This window comes from Manis javanica, chromosome 11 (assembly GCF_040802235.1).
Source record: "Manis javanica isolate MJ-LG chromosome 11, MJ_LKY, whole genome shotgun sequence".
NCBI lineage: Eukaryota > Metazoa > Chordata > Mammalia > Pholidota > Manidae > Manis > Manis javanica.
This window is the reverse complement of record NC_133166.1, coordinates 104,202,995-104,215,082: the sequence shown is the minus strand read 5'-3', so window position 1 is coordinate 104,215,082 and position 12,088 is coordinate 104,202,995. Positions and strand designations below refer to the sequence as shown.

At 55.6% G+C, this 12,088-nt stretch overlaps 2 protein-coding genes across 3 annotated transcripts in view; both read left to right on the top strand.

The window, feature by feature from the left end:
- PPFIA4 (PTPRF interacting protein alpha 4) overlaps positions 1–905 on the top strand; it is a 91,220-nt gene extending 90,315 nt beyond the window's left edge. Inside the window, exon 31 of the mRNA XM_073217124.1 lies at positions 768–905. Within this exon, the coding sequence (XP_073073225.1) occupies positions 768–803 (36 nt within the window). The 3' untranslated portion in view covers positions 804–905. The remainder of the gene's footprint in view (positions 1–767) is intronic.
- The window catches only part of ADORA1 (adenosine A1 receptor), a 38,595-nt gene that overhangs the window by 285 nt on the left and 26,222 nt on the right, over positions 1–12,088 (top strand). The window contains exon 2 of one of the 2 annotated variants that reach the window (XM_073217136.1): positions 217–427. Coding sequence is in view for 1 of the 2 variants with exons in the window: in XM_017667766.3 (XP_017523255.1) it covers positions 825–1,165 (341 nt within the window). In the remaining variant the exon portion in view is untranslated. Of the gene's footprint in view, positions 1–216; positions 428–824; positions 1,166–12,088 lie in introns of those variants that run through there. The other variant, XM_017667766.3, reaches the window with a different exon arrangement.

Genomic DNA, 12,088 nt, shown 5'->3' with positions numbered 1-12,088 from the left:
GAAGAGGCCTCCAGCAGCCCCCTTGGGGCAGGCGGTGGGCGAGGGTCCTTGGCAGGGTGGGACCAGGGCACTGGAAGGAGGAAGGCGCCGGCAGCGTCCCAGGTGGGTGGGCGCAGGGCCCGGCGCGCGCGCCCTGGCCTGGTGCTGGGCTCGGTCCCCAGACACGCGTCCGCCGGCGGGTCCCAGGTGCGAACCGGAGCGGTACCGCTTTAACAGCGTCCGGGGCTGAGCCTCCGCCGCACCATGTGATCCCTGGAAAGGCCGGGCCGGGCCGGGAGCGCTGCGGCGGGAGCCGGGAGGACCATGGGCTGCCGCGCGGTGCCCAGAGCCCAGCCCTGCGCTGCGCCGCCCGGAGCGCTGAGCGGCACCGGGTGCCCGGGACTTGGGGCACCGTCTCTGGGACCCCCGGGGGCCAGCAGGCCGGATGGTGAGAGCCCTGCCTCCTGTTTTGTGGGCACGGGTGGGCAAGGCTGGGCGTGGGGACCCCTGTAGAGTGTGTGTGTGTGCTGGGAGCTGCTTCACACCTGATTTAAAAAACCAGGGCAGGAGAGAGCTGCTATTTTAAGTTGTTGAATGGTATCTCTGAAAATGATAAGGGGAGGTGACAACATTAGGCAAAGAAAGGGCCAGGGTAGCCCACCAGCCTGGGCAGGCAGTAGCTATGCCAAGTGGGGCCCGTCTCCACAGGGCAGTGGGGCTCCAGAGCTGCCCGGGCTGCCCTCCCCATCCCAGGCGGGCTTCCCCACCCCAAGCTTCTGTGACCACAGGTGCCTGCCTCGTGCCCCTTGGTGCCTGTCTGCTGATGTGCCCAGCCTGTGTCCACCATGCCACCCTCCATCTCGGCCTTCCAGGCCGCCTACATCGGCATCGAGGTGCTCATCGCCCTGGTCTCTGTGCCAGGGAATGTGCTGGTGATCTGGGCAGTGAAGGTGAACCAGGCGCTGCGGGATGCCACCTTCTGCTTCATTGCGTCCCTGGCGGTGGCTGATGTGGCCGTGGGTGCTCTGGTCATCCCACTCGCCATCCTCATCAACATTGGGCCACAGACCCACTTCCACACCTGCCTCATGGTCGCCTGCCCCGTCCTCATCCTCACCCAGAGCTCTATCCTGGCCTTGCTGGCAATTGCCGTGGACCGTTACCTCCGTGTCAAGATCCCACTTCGGTGAGTCCAGAGCCACTGAAGGTACCTGCCACACCCCACGCAGGGTGGTTGGAGGGCCACCTAGAGAGTGTAGAAGGTAGAGCGTGAGACCTCAAGCCAGCCAGATGTCCTCAGGGTCGTTGTGCCCAACCCTCGCTTGGCCTTCTGTCTTCAGCTCTCCAATGCCAGGCTGGGCTGCAGTTGAAGCCAGAGGGGGCTGGGTGGCTGGAGGAATGTGAACTTGGCAGTGCCCAGGACCCCAGAGCCGAAGCTGCTGTTGTTTCCTGACACGGCCAGGGGACCTGAGACTGCCTGTGCCGCCTGGAGTAGGGGGTTTGGAAGAGGCTCCAGTCACAGTGAGCACTGGGCGGGTCCGAGCTGTGCCCCACAGTCCCAGGGAAGTGGGAGGGGCAGAGCAGATTGCTAAGGTGGGGGAGGATGTGCTGAGGCTGGGAAGCCAGACCCGGGCAAGCTTCCTGGGGACACTGGTGAGCTCTCTCGCTCTGGGGATATCTCTGCGCCAGCCAGCTCCACCCTCCAGGGCTGTCCTGTGGAACCCAAGTGGTCTGATTACCTCTGCACTCTCCCACTTACAGGAGCTCTGTTGCAGCCGGGAGGAGGGGGAAATGTGGTGCCTGCTCTTAATGTCCCTGGTCTGCTGCAAAATTGTGTGAGACCTTGCCAGTCACAGCAGAGGGGCTTATGCTACACGCAGGCAGCACCAGGGTGGGTGGCCTGATGGTGGCAGTCCTCATGAGAGTGTCCAGTCCATGTTGGGGCCCCTTGCCTGAGCCCGCCAGGCCGTAATCTCGTCACCAGGCAGTGCCTGGGCCACCAAGTGCCAGCAAGTGCCTGGGCGCACTGCCAGTCCCAGCCCTGCTGGGACACTTGGGAGGCCTGCTTGCCCCTCTTTGAATCTTGTCACCAGTAGATTCCCTTTCTACTGAGGAGCTCTGTCCATCTCTGGCATCTGCCATCCCTGCAGTAGCTTCCCCATCTGGGACGTAGGGCCTCTGGCCTCACTTGGCAACCTGCCTAGGCAGGCCCAGGCCCCCCTCTTCTCCCGTTTGCATTATATTTGTGCACATTTAAGTTTTCAGAGCTTTTTCCATGCACCATGTTTTCCTTCTCCCACCGTGATCCCACCTGTAAGGGAGGTGGGATAGGAGCTAGTAAAGGGGAAATTGGAGCCAGAGAGTCTCCTGAGCTGGTTGGGGGCACAGCCTCGATTCCCCTGCCTGCGTGCCACCCTGATCCCCCCGTCCTGGTGCCTCAAAGGCAGTGTCTCCACCCTGCTTAGCTCCCTCACAACCTGCAGGTTTCCTAGGTGAGGTGGGGTTAAGACTGCTGCTCAGGGGAGAAAGGAAGCCCAGAAACCTGTAAGCTCAGGCTCTGGGGGGCCTTCGTGCTGCCATTCATCCCAGGTCGTGGCTGGGCTGTGTGGATGAAGCTGGTCTCAGCCCTTAGACAGGCTGGGCCTCGGAGCCTGACCATTATAACAACAAGTTACCACATGAGGAGATGCATGCAGATATGCAGAAGGGGGAAGGCTGCTTAAGAAATGTTTTCTGCTGCGTGGGTGCCAAGGAGAACCACAGGCCTGGTCCTGATGTGACAGAGGTCATGGGCTGCAGATTGTGCCCCACTTGCCCTGCGGGCTGGGGAGGGCCGTGCCAGCAGGAAGGTGGGTTCCTTCCTGTAGGAGGCCCCCCCTGTTGCTCCTCGCTCCTGTTTCAAGTAGCTGGGGGTTCTCGAGGAACTGTCTTCTAAGGGCTGAGGCAGGGGCATCTGTATGGGCTAAGAATGCAAGTCTGGATTAGAACCTTGCTGTGAATTCCTAGCTGTGTGACCTTGGGAAAGTCACTTAGTCTCCTTAGCTTCAATTTCCTGATCTATAAAAGGGGACATAAATAATAATACCTTCTTCCTAGAATGATTGGAAATATAATAAACTCCTACATAGCAAGCACTTACTACCGTATTAGGCACTTAGTATTATATGTAAACCACAAATGGTGCATTCATGTTTGTAGTTTTATTATCATGATTAACATATGGCTCAGAGTGGGTCTGCTAGACAAGCCCTGCCTTCCCGCCCCTGCCCCCACATTCACGCTCTTATACAGCCACACATATGCCCACACATGGGCCCACAAGCACGTGCACTCGTGCACACGCACACACACCATGGCACATAGGGAGGTGTCAAAGAATCATCAAGTTATATTTACTCTCCCTATATATATTTTTTCTCCCTTGCTGGGTTTCAGTGCCTCAAGAGCAGTGACCTGGGCACTGACCACATTTTATCTATTTCGGCAAATTCTCCAGGATGCCTAGCATGGGGTCTAGCCTATAGCAGATGCTCAGTAAATGTCGATTGAAGTGAGTGAATTTTCAAAGCTTACATGGTTGCACCTCAGGCAGGCCTTCCAGAGTCTAACCTCTAACCTGCTTACTGTGAACTAGGGCTTCCCTGCACTCCCCCTCTGGGCCCGACCACAGCTGCCCCCACCAGCTCAGGCAGCTCCTTCAGAGCCACATGCCTGCAGTGCCTGGGAGGTCCTGCCTCACAGAAGGGAGAGAGGCTGCTGGGGCCTGGCCCCCAAAGCCAGGATCCTGTAGGGTTGGCTGTGGTGATGGGCAATTCCGGGTCCTTGCCTGCCGCTGCCCACGTCCCCCTGCAGGGGGATAGTGTCTCCCCTCTCTGGGCAGCTGGAGTCAGTGGGCTGCTGGGTCTGGGAGACTGTCCCTCAGCAGAGGTCCCCAGGCACCTGGCTCCCTGCCCTGACAATCAGTGGGGGGGTGGATGCAGCCCCTGCCACCAGGGAACATACCAACCGAGTGTTGGTAAGGCACGGATGGGGCACCTGGGTGACAGGAACCAGCCGGGCCCCTCACCAAGAGATGCATGATTTGGTCAGTCAACCACAAATTTAATTTTCTTCCACTTGGTAGAAAGCCAAGAGAGAAAAAAAGGTTCATATCATGTAGTATGATCCAGTTACCCCAAAAAATAAGCTCAAATTATTGATTCATCAGTAACGTGGTCATTTACATGCATTTTGCATATTATTTGCACAGCACCTCCACATGCTTGGTAACTGATACCCTGGTCCCCTCAGCCACTACTTCTAGGGAATCTCCAGCATCCTCCCGTGCCCCCCCGGGGTGTTCTTGGAGGAGGGGGCTCTCTGTGGCAGTTTGATGCCTCCTCCAGGGGGCTGGTTATGGAATGCCAGCAGGTTATGGAATGCCAACCCTGACCCCAGCAGTCCTCTGGCAAGGGGACCATCAGGGGCTCGCTGCAGCCACATCGGCTGGGGTTGGCTGAAGGGCTGCCAGGTGTTTGGGAGTTACAAAAACTTGAGTTTGAACTTTGCTCTATTACTAACTAGCTGTGCAATCTTGGATAAGTTATTCAACCTCTCTGAGCCTCCCTTGCCCAAACCCCCATCTGTTAAATAAAGGGCCTGGACGCCTTTCAGTTCTAACTCTCTGTGGTTCTTCCTTATCGTGACTCCCCCACTGCCAATGTGGAGTTGAGTTCCTGAGAAGGTAGTGTTGTGTTGTGTTTTTCAGCTCCTAGTGACTATGAATTAGGCACGATGCTGTGTTTTTTATATGCTTGATCTCACTTAATGCTCACAGCCTCTCACTTGTAGAGGTTATTGTTATCCCCGTTCTATAGACACTTCTGCAGGTAAACTGAGGTTTGAGGTTAGGGGCTTCCGGAATGTGCCCAGAGAAGCATCTTGTCAGAGCAGAGACGGGATTTGAGTCCATGCCTGTTGCACAGATGGCTTTAACCAGGGAGTCCACGTGCGTCTTGAATCAGCCCCCAGAAGCTGTAGCATTTATGGAAGAGTCTCGCTGAGGCTGTCAGTGGGGTAATTTTTCTCCTCCCGTCTTTGCCAGTGGCCTCTGTACTCCGCGCAGCCCACGCGCGGCGCCCTCCCCCTCCCCCCTTTCACTCCAGCAGGAGTTGGGCCCAAGGCAGCCTTGCCTCTGTCCACAGCTGGAGGCCTGCCTGCCTGCCTGGGCTGCTGACCCAGGAGAGCCCAGCGGGGAGTGGGGAGACCAGCATGTCGGACCAGAGCTCTGGCAGGGAAAAAATCTGGTAGCTTAGCACGCGCGTCTGCTCTCAGGCGTCAATTTAGCCCTCGCAGCCCTGGCCAGCAGGGCTTTCCTGGACAACTAAAGTGCCTCCTGTGCTTGTAGCCCAGAAGGCGACTGTCTGTGGCCTCGGGGCCCCAGACCAATTGATCTCCAGTGGTGCCATCTGCTTCCAGGAGAGGCGGGCCATCTCCAGCTCCTCTGTCTAAGGATGGACTGATTAGTCATAGGCCTAGAGAGGCCCTGGAGCCCCGCTCCCTCCCACCTGCAGAAGAGGAAACAGGCCCGGTTCCACTGTGTTCAAGGTCACTCAGCCACGAGTTCTCCCCTCCCCAGCCTCTGACCTAAGAGAGCAGGAAGAGCTCCCAGCCCTCACCCCTCCTCAAGGAACAGAACAGAGGTGGTCGCAAATTAGAGGTGGTTTAGAGGGGCAGTGATAAGAGGCTGCCACTCTGAGACTGGAAAGGGAATCGCTTTGTTTGGGCTGGGAAGAGCCTTCAGGTGGGTCGTGCCCGCGGGTGTGCTGAGCCCGGGACGTGGCCTTTGGTTCAGAGTAATCTGGGTTTATTTCAAGGGTGGAAGCTTCATTCAGCAGGCATGGGATGGCTTCCAGGAAGCCTCCAAAGTCTTCAGGAGCAACCTACCCGGGTGTTAGGGTCAGCTGGAGGCAGGGGAATGGCCGAGATACCTTCCAGAGAGCCCTTCTACCCGGGGCCATGGTGGGGAACCCTGGAGCCCACGCCCTGACATCTGATATTTATTTCTGGGCATGATCCATGTTTATTGTCAAAAATTGAGAAATATAGGAAAAGATGAGCTGTTGAAAGCCCCAGCAGCAGATAACTGCTGTTAACATTTTGGTGTTCCAGAAAATTTTTCCGTACATATCTATATATGTCTCTCTGTGTTATTTTTACATAGGTGAGTGCATCTATGGTTTTATAGCCCATGTTATTCATTTGATGTTATAAGTATTTCCCATGTCAGTAAAAATTGTTTTGTGAGGACGATTGTGGTAGTACGCTATTGGATTCTCTTTTATTTTTATTGACTTTTTAGGTCTCAGCTTAAACAGCCTCTCCTTAGGGAGACCTTCTCTGTCCCCCCTTCCCCTCTGGACCCGGCCAATTTCCTCTGCTAGGTACTCAGGTTGCATCTACTTCTCCTTTTCCATCATTCAGGACTCAGGTAGTCCTTCCGGTAAGTGCCAGAAGGGCCAGGACCCCATCTGCTCACATACCCACGTGTCCCCCATGCCTGGCATAGAGGAGGCATGCTGTAAGCATTTTGTGAATAAATGAATTTCATGTTTATTCATTCTATATTTTCAGCTATTTGGATTGTTACTGATTTTGTATTATTACAAATAACACTGCAGTGATATCCATAATTCACATTGTTTGTAGGATCAAGGCCAAGCCTAGAACCCTCAGTCGTGCCTCTTGGTGTATAGCACAGCTTATCTGTACGGATCGCGTTAGGAGGTCAAGTATTTCCCAACTCCCTTTACCCCAGCTCTCCTCCACTCTTCCTGCCCAATTTCACCAGAACTGCAAGCCCCCAGCGGTGCCTGGCATTCCTCTGCCCGGTTGCCCTCTGGGCTAGGTGGGGCAGGAGCGTGCGGGCTCCAAATCTGGTCCTCATTGCCTGTCTCTTTTCTGGAAGCCTGGGCATCGGTTTCCTGGGCTCCTGGGGAGGAGAGCGGTCCCTGGGACGGGGGCTGTGGTTCTGCCCCGTTGCCCCATTTGGCAGCGCGGGCACAGAGCAGAGAGGAGAGGGACACCCGGCTCCTTGAGCTGTGTGAATAGCCCCTTCAGACAGCCTCAGTCTCCTTGACTCAAGCCCAGAGGAGGCTACCACCTGCTGTAGAACCAAGGAAAAGCTGGCAGGTCACGGTGGGGTGGGAGAAGAGGGGGACCCGTGGGTGGGCCTTGGTATTCAGGCCCCCTTGGAAATGCTAGTTGGGGGTAGGCAGGGAGATGGGGCAGCTGGCAAGGGGCTTCCCTAACCCAGAAGAAGAGATCAGGCACCTTCTCCTGCATTCCTCCTCCCTCTGGAATTTTGTCCCCAGCAGGATTAGCGGCTTAGGGTTAAGGAGCTGGTGGCCTCCGTTTGTCTATTTCACAAATGTCTTTGGAGCATCTGCTGTGGACCAGGTACCTCGTGGGGTGTGGGACACAGAGATGAGCAGTCGGGTCTCCACTTCCGTCTGGGGGATCTTGGCCGCTTTGAGCTTGTAGATTCCTACAGACCTAGGCGGCCAAGGAGAAACTCCCAGCCTGCCTGCAGTGGGCTTGGGGCTGGCTGGAAACTGATACTCAACAACTGGGGGTCCTTGGGCTGAGCAGCGGGACCCTCCTGCGCACCCGCTCTCTGCAGCCCAGGTTGTGGGAGAGGCCCTTCAGGACCACCTTCCTGCCACCTGCCTCTAGAACTTCTCCGTCCTTTGAGATAGGAGGGCAGCTGGTCTCCCTGGCTTATTACCTCTCAGGGCAGGGATACAGAAGGATTCATTCATCCGTTCATTCAACAAATACCCACACTCATGCCTCCTGTGTGCCAGGCATTGTTCTGGGTACTTGGGATACACTCATTAATAAAACCTAGATCCCCACGGAGTCTACATTCTAATGGGTCGGAGGACAAACGCTGAATAATAAACACAATACCTAATATGTAGAGTGTGAGAGGGTAAAATGTGCTTTTGAGAAAAGAAAGAAAAAGAGCAGGGTAAGTGGGCCTGGGAATGCCAAGATGAGGGTGGGGAGGAGGGGAGGCACTTTTAAGTGGGGTGCTCAGTGAGCCTTCCTCAAAAAGATGCCATTTGAGCAAAAACATTAGAGGAGAGGTTGGGAGACATTCCACGCAGAGGAAATAATTAGAGTGAAGGTCCCAGGGAAGGGATGCCCTTGAAGTGTCCAGGGAGTAGCAAGGAGGTGTGTGTGGCTGGGATGGAGTGAAAAAGTGGGGGAGTGGCCAGAGATAGGGCTGGGAGGATAAAGAGCTACCAACTGGGAGGACATTGGCTTCGACTCTGAGGGAAATAGGGAGCCACTGCAGGGTTTAGAGAGAAGAAGCGGCGGGCTCTGACTCAGGAGGGAGAGGCTTGCTCCGGCTGCTGGTGTGAGAATACGCTGTAGGGGCGACAGGGGTGTGGTGAGAAGCCGTGGCAGGAATTCTGTGAGGAAGAGGCCGGGGGCTTGAATCAGAATGACTGCAAAGCAGGTGGTGAGAAGTGGTGAATTGTGGATGTGTGTTTTCAAATTGTAACTTTTCATTTCCTTTTTTATTGAGGTAAAATGTTCATACAGTAAAGTGCTTAAGTCCTAGGCTTATGACTCAATCAATGTTTGCATATGAATATACCTGTCCACCAGATCAATATCTGGAACATCTCCAGCACTCCAAAGCCCTCCCTTGTATCCCCATCCCAGTACCCTCTGAAACGTAACCACGATTCTGACCCTTATCCCCACAGACTGATTCTGTCTCTTCTCGAACTTTTATAAAGGGAATCAAGTAGTGTGCCTGGCTTCTGAAGCTTAAACTTATGTCTGAAATTATTCATCCCTGTTATTGCATGAAACAGGTTTTTTATGTGTATTTGATTGTTTCTTTCCCTCACTCCATTATATGAAGGTACCATGCTTTGTTTAAATTCTGGATATATTTTGAAGAAATCCAAAGCATTTGCTTTAACGGATTGGATGTGGGATGTGGGAGAAAGATGTCAAGTATGACCAAACTTTTAGTCCTGTGCAGCTGGAAGGTTGGGGTTGACATCATCTGGGGTGGGCAAGGCCACTGCTGGTGTGGGTTTTGTGAGCAGTAAAAGGTGTTCAGACTTAGACGCGGTGACTTTGGTGTATCTATCAAGAACTTCAGTGGAATTCTGAGTGGGCAGTTGGACGGATATGCAAGCACAGAGTTCAGGGCACACGTCTGGGCTGGGGGTATCATAAATGTGAGAGCCGTTGGCATGTGGGTGGTGTTTAAATGCACGAGGCTGGATGAGATTCCCAAGAGTGAAGGTACAGATAGAGAGGAGAGGACCGGGCACTGAGAGGCTAAGACACCAGCAAAAGAGATGAAAGGAGGAAACCCCAGTCCAGGAAGAGACTCCCCAGGCTGGTGGCCTCGAAGCCCAGTGAGGGGAGGATATCGAGGAGAGGCGAGGGATTGGCCATCTCGAGTGCTGCCAAGGGGTCAGGTGGGACGCGGACTGAGAATCCTGCTGGGTTGAGCAAAGCAATGCCCGCATAGTGGGAGCAGATAGCCTGTCTGGGGAAGACTCGAGGGAAGAGGAATGGAGTTGAAGGCAGCTGGCACAGAGCACTCTTTCAAGGAATTTCGTTGCAAAGGGAGCAAAGTAATGGGGTAGACGCTTCAGGACAAGTAGGAACGAGGCATTTTATTTTGCGTTGTTTTCTAGGGTAGGAGGGACGTCAGTTATGTTTGTGTACTGACTGAGCCATTCAGTAGAGAGGGCAAAACTAATGATGGAGCAGAGGAGAAAATTTCCGGGGTGATGTCCTTGTGTAGGCAAGCGGGGCTGGGACCCAGGAACACACAGAGGGATTGGCTTCCGAGGCACACGCGGTCACCTAACAGGCAGGAAGGCAGAGTGTGTGGGTGCAGATGATGGAAGCTGCGGTTCTCTTGAGTGTCTCGGTTTTCTTAGTGAAGCGGGAAGCGAGGTCAGCAGCTGAGAGGCAGGATGCGGAAGGAGGGCATGGAGAGAGCAGCAAGTGGGAAAGAATTCTCTTCGAAGTGGGACAGTGGCTAGACTCCGGAAGTCTAGTATAATTGAGGGCAGCATCAAGGGCCCACTTGAAGTTCATGGATGAATTTGAAGGGAGACTTGGCAGCGTGGTTGAGCATTTATTGCCAGCCGCATCCAGCTGCATGGGCACAGGCACAGAGGGGGCAAAGGATTCATTCCTTCATTAATTCAGAGTGGCCAGAGTCTGTGCCAGGCACTGGATATCTTATCACGAAGTTGGCCCTGGTCCCTGCCCTCGTGGGTTAGAGACCAGTGGGGAGAGAGGCAGTGCACAGATTGACAGGGAGCTGGCTGCAATCACAACTGGAGAAGGGCTCGCGGACGGACGCCATCCCGGCATTCTCGGTGGCGGACCCCTGTGGCCTCCCCACACCCTGTGCCACCTCCAGAGGGACCCACCAGGGCCTGAGGACTTCGGGAGGACCTTCTAGGCCGGTGGCTCATGGCCAAGAGTTTGGATTTTATCCTAAGTGCACTGTGAAGCCTCTGAGTGCTTTAAGCAGGGAGTGGCATACTCCAAATTACATTTTTAAAAGGTCAGAAGTCGTTATCAAAATCTTAGCAAATCAAATCCAGTGATACATGAAAAAGGTAATCTATCACAAGGAAATAGGGCTTATGCCCTGCCTGCAAGGGTGGTTTAACATTTGAAAAAAGTCAGTGTATTCACCACGTGAACCCAAGACATCCTGCCGCCCGCTGTATGGAGGACAGACTGGAGCGGGTGCGGGAGCGGCAGGTGGGAGCCCAGGCGGCGGTGAAGACAGGGGGGACCAGAGAGGGTGCAGGTGTGTTAGAGTTAGAGCTGACTGGGGATGGATTGGGGGTGCAGAGCGGGAGAAAGAATCAGGTGTGATGCCCCAGGCTACGGCTGAAGCCATGCGGGGGGTGGATGGCGGCACCATTTCTGGAGATAGGAAAGGCGGGGTGGCTGGGGGGAGAGTCAGGTCCTGGGAGATGCCCAAGGGGTGGTGCTGTGATGGCCATGTCCTGGTGGTCTTGCTGTCGCTTGTCCCTCAGCCGCCGTCCCTTTGCGAGCTCGGGCAGACGGCCCTTTCCTGCCCCAGGGCCCCAGGAAGCACCCTGCAAGGGTCCAGCAAGCTTCCTGGGCGCTCCAGCTGCCCCCCACACACCTCCCCTCCTCGCTCCTCTGGAGGCGCTGGGCTCTCTTAGGCTGGGGCCACAGCAGTGAGGACATGTGGCTTTGGGCTCCCCACAGCATCAGGAGGGCGCAGCAGCGTTGGGGGGCGTCCTTCTCGCCAGGTTCCATGCAGAATGAGACACAGGAGCTTCTGGGACAGCGAAGGCCCCCCAGGCCTCTGCCCATCCTCCATCATCCTGGAGCAGCCCCTGTCCCTGGACACTCTGTGTGCCCCCACAGCCTCATTTCCCACCCTGTGCCAGACCCCACCAGCAGCCTGGCACCATGGATCGTGTTACTCCCCTCTGCATGGTGTGCCCCTCTCCCGACCTGGCAGGATTCTCTGGGAGCCCCTGAAGGGCACTGAGTGGCCTGGGGGGAGATGCCCTGCCAGCTCCTACGCGCAGAACCAGCCTGCCTGGTGTTGCAGGGACTGCTCCGCGGGGCCGCTGGCGGGGCTGGTTCCGGGGCGGAGGGCCGGCCCGGGGCCTCCTGGTGCAGCCTGCTCTCGGAGCCCTCCGGTTTCCAATTCTCAGCTCCCCACCCCCAGAGGGCAGGGCCCCGATGGCAGCGTGGCAAGAGCTGGTTCTCAGCCCTCTCCTTCCTTCCCCGTAGAACCAAGGACTCCAATGCACGCCCACCCAGCAGGAATGGGGACTCACTGGGCAGGGATTCCCTGGAGGGCAGGAGACGGGAAGGTCTGTGCGAGAAATGCCCCTCTGCCTTAGATGTTTTCAGTGATCCCCTTTTCAGAGAGGCATCTCTCTCCTCCTGCTTTTTGGAGATATACATGGGTGAAGAATAAGAGCAGTCTCCCCAGGCAGGCGGTTCAGGCAGAGAGCTGTGTCATCTTGCAGTAGTTACTTAACCTTTCTGAGCCTCCATTTCTTCTGCAAAACAAGGG